General features: G+C 44.2%; 2 protein-coding genes across 2 annotated transcripts; one reads left to right on the top strand and one right to left on the bottom strand.

Moving 5' to 3' along the window:
* Positions 1 to 898: 898 nt before the first annotated feature.
* LOC105890617 (amphoterin-induced protein 3) lies at positions 899 to 2,359 on the bottom strand. Its single transcript, XM_012816663.2, has one exon. It carries the CDS (start codon positions 2,357 to 2,359, stop codon positions 899 to 901), a length of 1,461 nt encoding a protein of 486 aa, XP_012672117.2.
* Positions 2,360 to 5,945: 3,586 nt separating this feature from the next.
* LOC105890651 (short transient receptor potential channel 4-associated protein) lies at positions 5,946 to 16,509 on the top strand. Its single transcript, XM_012816713.3, has 19 exons — positions 5,946 to 6,114; positions 7,861 to 7,989; positions 8,371 to 8,487; positions 9,309 to 9,366; positions 9,596 to 9,651; positions 9,875 to 10,003; positions 10,592 to 10,793; positions 11,235 to 11,423; positions 11,812 to 11,954; positions 12,289 to 12,417; positions 12,887 to 12,945; positions 13,433 to 13,534; positions 13,637 to 13,720; positions 13,949 to 14,039; positions 14,393 to 14,533; positions 14,621 to 14,732; positions 14,954 to 15,066; positions 15,622 to 15,828; positions 16,135 to 16,509. Exons 1-19 carry the CDS (start codon positions 5,989 to 5,991, stop codon positions 16,270 to 16,272), a joined length of 2,325 nt encoding a protein of 774 aa, XP_012672167.1. The 5' UTR covers positions 5,946 to 5,988; the 3' UTR covers positions 16,273 to 16,509.
* The last annotated feature ends 130 nt before the right edge of the window (positions 16,510 to 16,639 follow it).

Below are 16,639 nucleotides of genomic sequence, written 5' to 3'. Positions count from 1 at the left end.
GGATAATCCGTTAGTTGTCAGCACAGCTCAGATCATGATATACTCACACTGGGAAGTCAGCCATAGTTAAGTGTGCAACACTCATATCTAACATGACGTTTGAACCATCGTTAAAGGCCACACCAGACAGCATGAATGTTTTTCAAGAGTGTTTCTTTACTCACTACTATTTAACCCATTGTTTAAGCCTGTGTCAGAGCTGGTACTTCACCAAATGTACGGGATATACTTTTTAGTTAAGCTAAAAGCTTGCGTAAGACCTTCCACAGCTCTTTTCAGTTAGGATGTAAAATGGATGCAATATAAGATGGTTATATAACTGCTTATAACTTTTCATCCACGTAATGGTTGCGTGTAAATATGTTTTTTAATAACTCACCACATTAAGTATTACTGAATGAATTACATTATTCTTCATTTGTGAGGGATCAAAACTATAAACAGATTAGTACTTTACATAAAACCAGGAACCATTTACAGCTGTGTACCCAGATTCAGTTATGGCACGAACTATATTTTTACAAATCAATTCATTTTTGCTCATAATCCAAATTTCCAATGTTGGCTTCAACAGCTGCAATTGTCATCCTTTGTCTTTGCCATCGAGTCTCAAAACTGTACTATTTTTATTTAAGTGGATATCACCACATGCAAGAATTAGCATTCCTTACTCAACAAAGTGTATAGAAATCATTTCTAGAATTGTAAGTATATCACTCGATTGGTATATCTTCTGAAAAAAGTAATTCATTAAACGTCCTGTAATCGATGAAAAACAACTATTTTCAAGGGTTAACTCAAAAAACATTCTTCCTTAATCAAGTATTAAAAAGATGCATTAGTTCCGGGATGAGTCACTCTGCAGTCCCTGTAGACGAGGCTACACAGCCGCAGAGCACTAAGTGGCCGCCGGGGTCAGGCGTTCGGTCTCCCATTGGAACTGGGCCAGCTGCTCCTGAGTGAAGGTGGCCTTCAGATGTCCATTCTGCTCCTCCATCAGCGGCTCCAGGAACACCACGTGCCGGTCCACTGCCGAAGGCGCTTTCCGTGAGATCATCGGCTCGCTGGTGGCCATGGAGGACGGGGCCCTGAAGATGGAGGCCAGCGTGCAGCGCTCCTCGCGTGAGTTAGACCCGCCGGGGGACGCTGCCGGAGGCCTGCAGCAGCTGCAGCGGCACGGGGTCAGGTACAGATACATGAGAATCACCACTAAGGTCACCACGCAGCCCAGCAGGGTCGTGTAGCCCGTGTTGAAGGGCTCCTCGGAGGGCTGTCGGGTCACCACGGTTACATTCACCTCCCGCGATTCGTTCAGCATCTGGATCCTGTCCAGGGACGTGCACTGGTAGACACCGGAGTCATCCAGCTTGGCGTAGGGGATCTCAAGGCTTCCATCTTGGTTCAGGCGCAGGCTGCCGTTCTGGAGCAGCTGAGTGATGCCCTCCTGGTGCGGGGAGGTCCAGGAGAAGGAGACGTTCTCTCCCGTGCCTGAGCTGGTGCAGTCCATCTTCACGAGCTCGCCCTCGTACACCACCAGGTTAGCCTTCAGCGCGACCAGAGAGAGCGTCCTCCCCACGGTGCAGTTCTCGAAGAAGCGGGCGTTCCGGAAGAAGCGCACAGGCGCTCGCGGGTCTCCGTACAGCAGGCACCTGTACTCGTCCTTGAAGTCCGTCACCGACTCGTACCCCTTCTGCTCCCAGTGCCGGAGCATGGTGTATGTGGCGCAGTCGCAGAGCAGCGAGTTGTTGAACAGAAACAAGCCTCTCTGATGCGAGGCGGGCCACAGAGCTATGTCCTCCACTGGCAGCCTGGACATATGGTTGGAGGACAGATCGACGGTGAGCAGATGGGGGTGGGTGTGCTTGCGGATGGAGAAGAAGGGGAAGTCGGAGATGTGGTTGAAGCTGAGGTAGAGGTGCTTGAGCCGTCCCAGGCCCATCAGGGCGTTGCTCTCCACCCGCGCGATCCGGTTGTTGAACAGGAGCAGCTCCTCGAGGCCCGTCAGCTCCAGGAAGTGGTGCCGGCCCACCACCTGCAGCTTGTTGGACGAGAGGTCCAGGTGGCGCAGGGCACTGGCGTTCTGGAAGGCCCCGGGGCTGAGCTGCGAGATCAGGTTGTGAGCCAGACGCAGCCGGGCCAGCCTGGGGAGGCCGTAGAAGGTGCCCACCCCGAGCCACGTCAGCCGGTTGTGGCTGAGTTCCAGGGTCCAGGTGGTGGCAGGAATAGGAAGAGGCAATTTTTCCAGGGCCAGATTTCCGCAGCTCACAATGTAAGAGGGACACAGGCACCCAGCAGGACAGATACTCTCAGACACCTGAACCAAAAGGGATATAACGACTATGCACAGCATCGAGCCCATGATGATGAACTGGGATTTACAGACTGCACATAGCATAGGGATCTTTAAAACACACACAGCTCCTGCTGTCTTCTTTTCTCAGTAGTTCTAATTCAGCAAAGAGACTTCTCTCTTATTACAATACAATTCTCAAACCAGTTTGATCATTACTTATTTGATTATTCAATAGCAGTAGACCAACTGAAATCATAAAAAATCCTTTGCCATCATATTGACTCACTTAAATTAATATGATGAAAATGTAGCTTACAGATGATATCAGATACTAAATCTCCATCGTGCGAGCACTGACTGTTCAGAGGACTAAAAGAAGAAACAAACACAAAACAAAGAAAAAGTGTTCTTGACACAGCTCTTACAAAACACCCAGTTTCAAAAATAAGTGAGAAAATATTCACAGAGACATCACAATGCAATGACAGCTCCAACAAATTCTCACCCCAAAAAGGATTCACACTCACAGCATGCTCTGTTAGTTCCATTCCCTCTGCCTTTGCATTTGTTTTTTTTTCTACAGGACTTGACACTGAAGAATCATTACACAAGAAAAATTGCCACGTAAGCAAAAACCAGCAGCTTCGTCTCCCTGCGTTTAAAATCCCTCTCTGGCTCAGGCACCTTATCTCTTCCTCTTCCTCTTCCTCTTCCTCAAGTCTTTATAGAAATGTAATTTCTTTGCATGCCTCCCGTCAGCAGCCTCAGGACCAGCGTGCTTGCGACGTGTGTGTGTCCATCCTCTGAATGAGTGCTGAGCCTGGCTGACACCACCCAGCTCCTGTAATCTCTCCCCAATCAACTCCTCCCCCTCCTTCCTCCCTCTCTCCGGCTCTCCCTCCCTCCCTCTGCATCCCCATTCAGAGCTCAGCACAGCCTCTCCTCTCCTCTCCTCTCCTCTCCTCTGCACTGACTGACACAGGATGCTCTGTTCTCTCAATGGCATTCAGCGTCCAGCATGAAATATCTAGTCCACAAATTTCTTCTTTCTCTTATCTTTTGCTGACCATTTTATGTCAAGAGATTTGCATATTAACCAGTTATAGCTAATTCACTGTTACATTTATAAATTGTTCATTATCAGTTCATAACTAATGCACTGCAAAGTGTGGACGGATGGTACTTCTGGTGTGAATTTTGTATTTGCTAAATGCACAGTTCATGTATGCAAATTATGATCTTAAATACTTTCCCCTTTCCCCCATACCTGCCTCATCCTCTGGCCGTTCTCTCCTGTTCCTGTGTGGGTTTACTGCTGTCGGTGTCTTTTGGTCATGGTGAGGCTGACGGCTCAGATTGCTGTCACACTGCATTGGCCTTGCTCACTTAAAGTGGTGCTGGAAGCCAGTGGAAGGCCCCATTCGTTCCCATAGCAATTAAACAGGGAACGATGGCACCAGCAATGTTTAGTCATCAGAGACATGCCTGTAATTGGATAATCAACACGAAACAGGTACATGCCATCCTCCTGAGTTGAAAAAAAACAACCACATCAAAAACACTTCCAAAACATGTTGCAAGCAGTTCTGAACAAAGCCAACTTTTAATGCCATGGTTTTATTACGTGTTTTCTATTGTTGTGACTGGGAGGGCTTAAGAGTGAATTTGTGTTACGTAATAGGGACTTTAAAAATCAGTGTAATACGTGTTCTTTATTTACACAGGGATATCAGTGGATTGTGCCAGCAGAGAAGTCACGACAACTGTGAAGCATGGAAAAAAAAAAATGTTTTTAATATAGCTCTGTACCAGTGCCATATACTGGGAGAGAGAGAGAGGGAGAGGGAGGAAGAGTGGCACACAATCCTATCCATTTGAAGGTGCCAACACTAATCCTGGCACGAACCAAACAGAATAGCGGCACACTCCCACACACCACACATGCTTTGAGGAAGGCTCCTGATGTTCCCGAAGAGAGCGGGGAAGACACGGGTTTTAAAACCATGATTCATCCCGGCTCTCTCTCTCTTCTCCTTCTCTCTTACACGATGCTTTTTGAAAACATTGTGGCAAAGACGTTGATTGGTTGTGTCAAGCCTGGCGCTGGATAGAAATTGGAAGTGCAGTCTGCTGTGGCTGTGTTTCTTTAACTTAAATCGCTGACTCGAAAGATCAATAAACAGTTCCACATTCACTAAGGCACTGCAACTTCTCTGCTTGTCCTACCACTCCCTGCCATTTGCAAAGATTGAACTGGAGTTTTAGTGTATGCATTACTTTTTTCAGAATACAAAAACCAGGAAATAATTCAACATGGAAGAATACATATATGTGAATAATAAGACAGAGTGTGTGGTGGGATTAGGACCCAGTACGTTTTTTGAGGTCTGGATTCATGGGAGCAGTGTCGCAATTTCCAATACCAATTATATAAGACTTCAGGGGTTAGGGATTTGTGTAGATCTACACTCACAACACAATCCCCTGCAAAATTACACGACAGCCAAGACGCATGTTAGGGCATCATGGTCATCCAGATTTAATGCTCCCAATGTACACACTCCCATGCGCACATGGACACTGTGTGTTGACCTCAACTGGCTTAAGCTTGATCCCACTGCTTTCTCTCCTGGCATTGTAACCATCTGCTGCAAGGAAACTGAGACAGATCAATTCTAAATTACACTTGATCTTATTGTGTCAGACAGGAGCTGTTATCTTGAGACATGCAAGACTGTCCAGGAATTACACTATGCATTTGGACTGTTTTTGTTTTACGAGTGTACTACAATATAGCAAGGTTTCATCCTCATCAGAATCAGTATCAGTATCAGAATTGTATTTATTGCCAAGTAGGTTTACACCTACCTGGAATTTGCTTTGGTGTGAAGGTGCATACAATAAACATAAAACATAAAAACTCAATAATTACTACACATAAGAAAAAAACAATATATAAAATAAAAATATATAAAAGACATATAAAAAAGTAAAGTTAAAAGTAAAATGCAAAACAGGAGTGCAAAGTGAGTGTGCAATGTGCAATGTAATGTAATGTCATGTGTGTTAATGTAACACAGACTTTAGGCGTGGGGGGATAAGAGTCCAAGTTAGGTGGGGGTCCCGGGCCTTGTTGATAAGCCCAACTGCAGCCGGGAAGAAGCTGGTCTTGTGGCGTGAGGTTTTAGTCCTGATGGGCCGCAGCCTTCTGCCGGAGAGAAGTACCTCGAAGAGTTTGTGACCCGGGTGGGAGGGATCGGCCACAATCTTACCTGCACGCCTCATCCCCCGCTGAGTGTTCAGTCTATGCAATCTGTCAATTTAATATGGGTATTGGTAGATGTCATTTTAAGATTACCCTAAATTGGCAGTTGATAACAATGTAAACTTCAAAAGACATCAATAAAAAAAATTGTTTTCTTCGTTTACAGTTCAATGGGCTGCATGTGCAGGCTGGTTGTAAAAATGGTAATCCTGTGTGTATTTTGAATTTTCATTCTTTGTTTGAATCTCTCTTTCTTTCTTTCTTTCTTTTTCTTTCTTAGGCTTTGACTACAGGCCTACATTTTAACCCTGATTTACCCTTATTTGCCCTAAACATGACCGTTAGATGACGCTATTTTACCATGATAAATAGATGTCCCAGCGACTACCCCAGCTTCCTGTTTTATCGAGGAGTTCAGGGAAGAGAGGTAATGGCGACGCCAGTGGGGTTGGAGTCCCCTCGAACATTTGGAAGTCGAAAAAACCGAAGTAAGAATATCCTTACGCGGATAAAACATGGTCAGATCACAGGCCATGGAATGAAACGAGGGACACAGGTAAAGACGCCTTGTATTTCGCTGTCTTGATGGTATAATTTCCAGATGTGAAGGCCACCCGCTAACTGTTAATGTAGTTAGCTAGCAGGCTAGCTAGCTAAAGTGTTAGCTAGCTAGTTTATGAGCCAGGGGCTGTAACCTTACATATCCTAGCTGGCTAGCCATCTAAATGCCGTTGTATAGGTTGCTAACTGTAAGCTAATGCCATAACAAAACGTCTGATGATCATAGAAAGTATAGGCTAGACAGAGAACAATATGTGACGTTAACGAACAAACATGCATTCTGTCTAAAGGATCTCAGGCTTATGTGATATATTAACTAAAATGAGTTATGTAACTTGGAGGATTAAGCCAATGGGACATAGTGAGCTAACGTTTGCAGAAGCTAACATAGCAATCTAGCGCTAACCTTTGTAAAAAAAAATATTGTTTTGTCGGCCGTAGATGGCTAGCCAGTGAAGTTTACAGGCCCGCTAGGTTGTTGGTGTGGGATGGTTAGCGTTAACCTAATATTTTCAATTTGCCAGACATCAAGCACACTCAGTTCTGTTCGTCAACTGACTCAGTTTGACTATTCATGCTTTTCTCGATGCTTGTATCATCTTGCTGTCTGCAGGGAACAATACTAATGCTAGGCTTGGCGGCCAGTTAATTAACTCGGGTTAGCGAAATACTGTTAGCCTACTTACTGTAAAACTAGACAAATCTTTATTGCAATTTAGCTAATCACTCAAAGCCTCTCAGTGGACATTTACTAGTCAACGAAATCTCTCAATAATTCCCTCGCTGGTTACCCTGTTAGATGGCTCAGTGACGTGATGTTGCTGTCAATAAATGTTTGCGGCTAGAAATCTTTTAAAACTACAAAAGCTGGATGGATAGTGTACCTCGCAATGAAGTAAACGTTGCCTGTTACTGAGCGCTTGCCGTAGACATGTATTTTGACACTGATGATCTTAGTTATTGCTGTAGTGTACTATTGCTTAGATTGACAGTGACAGCTGACTCCAGATACCAGAGCCACAACTTCTAACCTGTTATTGAATTAGGATAAACTGTTGTGGTTACTTTATCATGTATTATTTTGTTATTGTTATTCCACATCATCTCTGCTTAGAAGTAATACGAATAATATTTGCACCCTCTGAGACGTTGTAATTGGTTTTAAGCCAGATGTAGTTCCCATTCAATATGTTGCTCTCAATGAGGCTCAGAGTAACATTCCAATGATCTGAACACAACAGAGGTTCTGTCGTCAGTTATCAGTATTCATTCTGACCAGTAATATTAGATTCTTAATCAACAGTTTTTTCCCGACAGCCATCAGAACTCTAAATACCGACATGCACTAAACACTAAGCACTTTATTGACTACAAGTCACATACCATCTCGGTCACCTTACACATGTGCATAAACAAAGCTGTATTAATTGATGTATTTATTGAAGTACTTTGGTCTATGCCACCGCACTTTGTTCTACTCTTAATGTATATATATATTTTTTGGGGGGCTGTTCCTACTGTTTTTGGATAGTTGTAGTATTGTTATGTTATATGTTGTTGTTGTGTTATATGTTGTCCCTCGTCACACCAACAGGAGAAGCACTCAAAATTTCGTTGTATAAATACAATGACAATAAAGGCTTTTCTATTCTATTCTATTTCTATTAATGTTTCCATGCATTTCCATATTTACTTTGAATCCAAAATCATTGTAATCTGCGGTCATGGTTGCTTTTCCCAGATCCCAGAGACGCTGCTTCTGGAGAGGGACAAGCAGGCGCGATGGCACGGCATCCCTGTCCTTCTGCGGAGACTGTACGAGAGCAGCCGCCCCAACAGTGACATGTCCCAGATCCACAATGTGGTCAAGGTACCAGCCTTTCAAATGCCTCTCCACACTAATAATCTGTAGATCAACATACAGTCCCCTCCACAATTTTTGGCACCTCTGGTAAAGAGGGTTATAAACTTAATGTCTCACTGTTTTTTTTTTGTTTGTTTTTTTAATCTAGCCTTTAAATGAAGTGTCTTTTTCAGTGTGTTAAGTGTGTGGTTTTTTTTTTTTACTCATCTTCACTAGGGGTGCCAATAAATGTGGAGCGGACTGTATATATCCTTGCAACTTCCCATGACCCAAGACATAAATGTTTATTTCAGAGATTTATGTAATAGCCACTTATTTGGGGAACGTACCTTATTACTGCTTATGTAAGGTGTGCCAGTGTGTTTTAACATGTCATTGGAATGACAGGAAATGTCATCACTACTGTCCATGGAGGCCATGTCTTTTGTGACCGAGGACAGGAAGACCTCTCAAGAGTCCACTTTTCCCAATACCTACACATTTGACCTTTTTGGTGGAGTTGATGTGAGTATTTTCAGTATAATGCATTTGTCTAGTGTGAAACTGGAGTCAGCATAGGTTCTTCACTGCATAATGTCTACTGCCAGAGACGTATATCTGCTTTTCATACGTGATGTGAAGTCTTGGATTGGATGTCTCTTATTCGTCTTTTGAGACAGTTCTTGTAATCCTCTCTGATGGTGTTATTACTACCACCTACTCCTATTTTGTCTAAGTTTTATTTGTGCAGTATGTAAGTGCATGTTTGTAACATGTATTTATTTGTATTTTTTCGTACATTTTCTTTTCACCTGCACCCATACATTGACGGTATCTTTGTCGATCGGTTTCTGTGTTTTTACAGTTATTGAAGTAAACAGGAATTAGATTTTAGTTGCACTTCCTGATATTAAGAACTGGTAATATGTCACAAGAGCACAAGTTGTTATTTTGCCGTTGGTAATATTTCTTCTGTTTGTCACGAGACTCGTACTCCTCCTGTCACCACTTGCTTCGGATTTGCAAACCTTTAGTCTGGTCCAGTTTAGTCCAAGACTCTCTGGACTCATGGGTTTATTTCTGAGCGAGCACCAAATCATATAATCTTGTAAAGTCACTGCCCGCTGGCCTTACTCTTTAAATTATTAAATTAAAGTGTTGGGGGGGGTCAGACATTTTCATAGCAGCTGTCTGTGGTTGGGGGACATTATGCCATAGATACGGCTTATGCGGATTATGTTTAAAACTACTAAATAAGTGACAGATGATCTGAGAGTTGAGCTTTTCAGGCTAACTGCATGAATATGTCTGTTATAAAGAGCATCTTTGGTTGTCTTTTTGGATAGTTGCTAGTGGAGATTCTTATGAGGCCTACACTAACCACGCAGGAGGATGCCCCGAAGAGTAAGTACTGTTCTCTTCTCTCTTCTCCCTGTATCAGCAGTTTCAAATTGCTTGGTGAAAGGGTTTTTTAAAACTATCTTTAAATGCGTTCTGCTCATACACCCCAGTGTATTCCTTATTTAACAGACATATTGTTGACAAGACAGAAAAATTCTGAATTATTGAGATTTTTGTTTATAAATGTTAATTTCTATATAACACACTAATGCATTTTCTTTTTGCATTGCAGTGAGTGATGACCTCGTCAAAGATTGCCTGAGTGTTCTCTACAATTGCTGCATTTGTGTAAGTATGCATTCAAACTCCAGAACCATAAAGAAACGGTCCTTTGCATAACTGTGACATTAAGCTTTAGTTACTAAGGACAAGATTAAAGATCAGAAATTCCTTTAGAGCTCCTTGGAATTTAGCAGGAGATTTCCCGATTAAACATCTGCTTTGGCTTGAGCGGACTCGCTGGTTTTGGTGCTCATCCCAGAATGCCTTTTTTTCTTCTTCTCCGCTACAGACAGATGGGATCACCAAAAGCCTTGCGTCACGGGACGACTTCATCATGTTCCTCTTCACGCTCACGTCCAACAAGAGGACCTTCTTGCAGACGGCCACATTGATCGAGGACATCCTTGGCGTCCGAAAGGTGAGGGCATGTCCTAGGGTGCTGCGTTCTGTTTCTGTCATGCCTACAGTAATGACCTAATTCTGACTGAAAGATTTAAAGCACTTCCCAATGTTCCCATGCATGCATTCAGTGCATCTTTTTTCCTCTGTTTCTAGTGTATCCCTGTATGTCTATATATTCATATCCTGAACATCTCCTGGTAAACAATTACAGTACAAACCCCTGAGAGAGGCAAGGGTGTGGTGGGATAAATTAAGTGTTGTCGTTAAATGCTTTGGCAACTATAAAGAGATTAATGGCCTTTCAGCTCCTTTTATTATTATTACGGATTTAAATGGATAATTACTGAAGACCGAAACTGACAAGTGATATGGCGTGACACCATGGAACACCCTGCGAAAATATTCACAACTTACAACGTTGCCAACTATATTGCGAAAAGCCATCAGTTAGCATGTTAGCAAGCTTTTATCAATACCAACTACCGGTAGGCTGTTTGGTGGTGTTTATGCATTCCTTATACTGTAGGTAGCTAGTTGTCTAGTTTTACACCAAAACCCCTTACTGCTACTTTAACCTGCTGCTGCTTTATTTCCTGCTCCCCAGGAGATGATCCAGCTGGAGGACATCCCCAACCTGGCCAGCCTGGTGCAGAGCTTTAACCAGCAGCAGCTGGCCAACTTCTGCCGCATCCTCTCGGTCACCATCTCCGAGCCGGACGTCGGCGCCGACGACAAACACACGCTCCTGGCCAGGAACGCCCAGCAGAGGGCCAACACCAACCCGTCCCGCGCCGAAGTCAACCAAGGTAGGCTGCCACTGCAGGCATCCCTCAGACCAAATTGGATTTCTTACTGGCACTCACTGAAGCATTTTGACAGTGGCTGTTTATTTGTTCTGTAGGTCATAAGATTAAAATATGGAAAGTAGTCTGATACAAGTAGATGTGTGGTTGAAAGTAGCCTCGCCTTGTTCTTCAGATAAACATGTTGATTGTGCATGTGTGGCAGATTGCCAGAGACCGGTATTGCAGTGGTGATTTATTGGGTTTATTGGGTGTAACTGTAATCATAATCGGGGACTTCTCAGGGAAGTTTCATCATGGCGTGTGAGGGTGTTCAAGGCCGACTGTCTACATACTCATAGTATACATACTGTGTACATACTCACATACAACATATTTGAATATTACTGCAACAGTTTGCATATTCTAAAACCTGTTTTTCGTGTCGGCCGTGCTCCATTCCAGTGACCTTGTTGAACATCCCGGGCTTCATCGAGCGCCTGTGTAAGCTGGCCACCCGGAAGGTGTCGGAGGCCACGGGCACGGCCACCTTCCTGCAGGACCTGGAGGACTGGCACACGTGGCTGGACAACGCTCTGGTGCTGGACGCACTCATGCAGATGGCCACCGAGGAGGCCGAGCAGAGCAGCACGGGTGAGGGCCCGCCTCAGTCCGAAGTTCAAGCCTAAAGCAACTTTACCCAATACTAAAACTATAATTATATTCCAATAAAAACAATTATATTGTAAGGCTGTATCAAATGAATTAGCATAAAAAATGCTGTTGGAAAAAGACAAGTTTCTTGGAAGTACAAGTCCCATATGTTAGCTGATGAACAGTGGTTGTACGTAGATGTATTTTAGTCATATTCTTGTTAGAAGTAACAGTGAATGTCATAAATTGCGTTTAGATGTATGTTTATGCTTTCTGTCTTTTCCAAATGTGTATTGTTGGCACAGCCTTTCTCCCTCTGTCTGTCTTACTGTCTTATGACTCTTGCTGTAATAATGGCACTAACCCTGGTCTCCGCGTCTCTGTTCAGAGTCCTCAGACGAGAGCTCGCTGACGGCCAGCCCCCTGGGCCACCGGTTACCGCAGTCCATGAAGATCGTCCACGAGATCATGTACAAGGTGGAGGTGCTTTACGTGCTGTGCGTCATGCTGATGGGCCGACAGAGGAATCAGGTGAGGGGGGCAGACCGCACAGTGACCACTGGTGGTGTTTTCATCAGATCAATGTTAGTTGATCTATTCTTTTGCTTGGCAAATGGTTTGGTCGTGGTGAACAAATCTTGCATTGCAGTCTTGACATTGTGACTTTTGTGATTCTCTTGCACTGCTTTACAGAATGCCTGTTCAAAGTTCAAATTGAGAGTAACCCTTCCTCAAAGTGCTTTTTTTAAACGAACTACTGTACATTTTAGCATTGTGGGCTTTTGTCAGTAATACTTTCTGAAATACCAGCAAAGTAATAATACCTCTGATCGGTTTTGTTGAATGTTGTGATTCTGTTGAACAGGTTCACAGAATGCTGGCCGAGTTCAAACTGATTCCTGGGCTCAATAACCTGTTTGACAAACTCATCTGGAGGAAACACACGTCCAACCATGTACTACACGCCCAGAACCAGAACTGTGACTGCAGCCCAGTAAGTCACTGCTTTAATCTGTGCTGTCATTACATGCCCAGACACAACTATGAACCGGATTGTGATACTACGTATATGTAATATTGTGATATTATTTTTAACAATACTGTATCAGAATGTATTCATCATTGGTGTCTGTAGTACTGTGTACTACCTCCTAAGAGCTATAATTGTAAAGGTGCCCTTAATTTGTTTTTGTAAAAGCTTGATAACAGTTTTTTCATACATTTTGAAGGAATTCATTACTTTCAGTAGTTTTTTTGGGAGACTTTTTGTGGTATCGTACCGTGACGTATGCATCAGAGTAGGTTATGATACCCAGCCTTACTCATAGCAGGAGTGCTCTGATTGAAGCCTTATTGACTGTGTTCTCTGCCTCTCTGTGTTTTACTGTGTTCTCTGCCCACTGTAATTGACTGTGTTCTCTGCCTCTGTATTTGACTGTTCTCTGCCTCTCTGTAATTGCCAGGAAATCTCCTTCAAGATCCAGTTTCTGAGGTTGCTCCAGAGCTTCAGTGACCATCATGAGTGAGTGTTTGGAGTTTTTATACACGCATGAAATTGATAACAATTAGAAAGTGGAATCATTTTCGTCCAAAACCAGATACTTTTTTAGTTCCAAACTATGCTATTTGTGTAATTGTTTTTATAACGTTATTGTAATATAAGTATTATAATGTTAATCATGCTTAAGCCTTTACTTAATTCTGTCAGGGAGGGAGGAAGTTGACGATGTGCAGTGTGCATCCTGTAGTGCATGCAGCTGTGTCTAAACAGACTGTTAAATCCATTTCAATTACTGCAATCACGTAGCCCAACCAGTGTTCGTGAAAGCTTACAGTGTCCCTGGCTTTTAAGACCACTGATATATCTAATGAGAAGGTCAGAACAGAACAACTGAATCCGTCTCTTCTCAGTCTCAGTGTCAGTGTCAGTCTCTTCTTGTGTCATGTGGATCTGTGTGTGTGCCCTGACATGCTCCTGTTGTAAATGTCGATTTGACCTTCTTTTGTAGAAACAAGTACCTGCTTCTCAACAATCAGGAGTTGAATGAGCTCAGCGCTATTTCGCTGAAGGCAAATATTCCAGAGGTTGAGGCGCTTGTTAACACTGACAGGTACAGACTGCTTTGCATATGTGCTCTCCAAGAAGTTTTTGTTTTTAGTTCCTTTGGCTGGTTTCATTAAACTTAAACTCCCGGTCTGATTTTTTTTTGCAGGAATCTGGTGTGTGATGGGAAGAAGGGTCTATTGACACGTTTGATTTCTGTCATGAAGAAGGAGCCAGCAGATTCCTCTTTTAGGTAAAATAAATTCCTTATATATAGTATAATATAAATATTTTTGTTATACAATGAATAATTTTTTTTAAATACAGTATTTAGCTCTTCTTTTACATGGGCATGCTGGGGGAATAATGGAACATGTCTATATAGACTCTTCTCAATTATGTATTGAACTAGTCTTACTCTGTGTGTGTGTGTGTGTGTGTGTGTGTGTGTGTGTGTGTGTGTGTGTGTGTGTGTGTGTAGATTCTGGCAGGCGAGAGCAGTGGAGAGTTTCCTGCGAGGAGCCACCTCATACGCTGACCAGGTGTTCCTGCTGAAGCGTGGGCTGCTGGAGGTAAGCCACCCTGGGCCTGCGCTCTGCCCTGCACTCCGCAAGATGGCGGCCGTCACTAGACTGCCATCTGGGCCATTTCACTACACTCACTCTCTGATGCTCTTCACTCTTTCACACCTCTCCTCCCCTGTCTTCTTTCTTTCATTCTCTCTCTCTCCGATAACGTTTCACTCTCTGATGCTATTCACGCTTTCACACCTCTCTTCATTTTGCCCTCTACACCACTGTCTATGTACCCCATCATTTTCTCTTTCTGTCTTTCTTTCTTTCTTTCTCTCTTTCTCTCTCTCTCTTTCTTTCTTTCTTTCTTTCTTTCTCTCTCCTTGTCTAACCCCCCTTCTGTGTCATTGCAGCACATCCTGTACTGCATCATTGACAGTGGCTGTAAGTCTCGTGACGTGCTGCAGAGCTACTTCGACCTGCTGGGAGAGCTGATGAAGTTCAACCTGGATGCCTTCAGGCGCTTCAACAAATACGTCAACACGGAGGACAAGGTCAGCTCCGCCTTGATGAATCTTGATAAATCACCTCCATATGCTTTTCCGCGATGAATGACCGAAGCTCTATGTTCATTCTTCCAGTTTCAGACATTTTTAACCCAGATCAACAGCTCTTTAGTGGACTCCAACATGCTGGTGAGGTGCATAGTTCTCTCACTGGACCGCTTTGAGAGCCAGACAGACGATGTGAAAGGTATGCCAACTATTCACGCCATTTTATGGTATGCATTGTCATGTCTTTGTAATGTTTGTTTTGTAGATGATGTGTGACTAATGGCTTTGCTTGAAACTGGAAGGCACTGCCTGAAGGCTGCTTGCGTTGTAAGTGTAACTGAATGTGAATAATGTAGCTTGTTCAAACACGTCAAAGTGGAAATTAATAATTTTCTTTCCCCTCCTGCTACCGCCCTCTAGTGGTGGAGGTGTTGTCTGAGTGTTTGCTGCTCTCCTATATGGCTCGTATGGAGAACAGGCTCGTCTTCCTCTTCAGACTGGTCAACATCATCAACGTGCAAACCCTCACTCAGGTGAATACCCTCCCCTCCGTTAGCCTCGAAGCTACCTGTACCTGTGATTCCATGCAGGTTCTCTGTCAGCAGCGCTGCGTCCCGTAACCGAATCATGGAGCTGTACTGTACCTTTCTGTCTAAGTTGGATATAGTACGTGATGAATGTAAATCTAATTTTCAACTTGGCTACACATTTGGCAAGGAGAGGTTTATATCTGTAGAACTCTGCCGTGATCTGTTTTATCACCTGTCAGTAACAATACCACCTTTGTCTCTCGTAGCTCATTTTAGTCTCAGTGTCATCAGATCACATCACAGAATCACACACACTTACTCTCCAGAATGTGTTCCTATAGCTGCTGCAGTGGACACATTCCTATCTAAGTACACTTGATTCAAATGTTGTAGTTAGTATGTCTACAGAATGTTTCTTCTCAGTACTTCAGAGTAGTAGTGGGCCACCCTGGCCCGCACCACTATAAGTGCTCTTTCACACGGAGTGCCTTGCGCTCCTTTTGAACATGTCTGGGCCTCAAAATGTCCTCTTCCTTTCCGTCACCCACCCCCCCGCAGGAGAACGTGAGCTGTCTGAACACCAGCCTGGTGATCCTGATGCTGGCGCGGCGGCGTGGCAAGCTGCCGTTCTACCTGGGCGCCTTCCGCGAGAAGGAGTACACCGACAAGTACCCCGGCTTCCTGCTCAACAACTTCCACCACCTGCTGCGCTTCTGGCAGCACCACTACCTCAACAAGGACAAGGACAGCACCTGCCTGGAGAACGTGAGTGCCAAAGGGACTCATTGGTCACGTGTTGGCCTGGGCTTATGGGGCCAGACTTATATCACAGTATTACAAAGCATGTCTCAATGTTCCAGTCCCAATCGAAGAGAACGTCAGTGTCAGGGACTGGGCCTCCAAACGTCCAGTAAACGCAGATGATGGGGACGTGCAGAGATGGTTGACGTCCGATCTCACAAACTAGATTAGCTCTTCAGTATTTGATTCATTTTTGCTAGAGCAGCTATAACCATAGAGTTTCTTATTCTGTGGGCATAAACATGAACCCCCCTCTCCCTCTCCCCACAGAGCTCCTGCATCCCCTTCACCTACTGGAAAGAGACCGTCTCGGTGCTGTTGACCCCTGAGCGCTCCTCCCCCTGTGCCATAGCCAGCTACATCGACGTGGTCTACATGGACTTGGACAGAGACTTCCTGGAGGGCTAACCCGCTGGACCCCCCCTCCCCCCCCGGGGGGGTTCACTAAGGAGGAGAGAGATGTTGCCAGGGGAACGGGGCTGATCAGCACGCAGAAGAGAAGAGAGGGCTCATCAGAGCCCTCAGACATACAGCTCTGAGGCCAAGATTCTGCAAGGGGGATGTTCTTCAGGGATTTATTATTGTATAGAGCGAGCGCGCGCGTGTGTGTGTGTGTGTGTGTGTGTGTGTGTGTGTGTGCGCATGTGTCTGTGAGTGATGTGTGTTTGTACAAATGTTGTGCCACTGCTTATGCAAGTTTGTGTGTGTGTGTGTGTGTGTGTGTGTGTGTGTGTGTGTGTGTGTGTGTGTGTGTGCGTGAGAGAGCGAGTGTGTC

This window comes from Clupea harengus, chromosome 4, assembly GCF_900700415.2.
Source record: "Clupea harengus chromosome 4, Ch_v2.0.2, whole genome shotgun sequence".
NCBI classification, from domain to species: domain Eukaryota; kingdom Metazoa; phylum Chordata; class Actinopteri; order Clupeiformes; family Clupeidae; genus Clupea; species Clupea harengus.
This window is presented reverse-complemented; position numbering and strand designations above follow the sequence as displayed.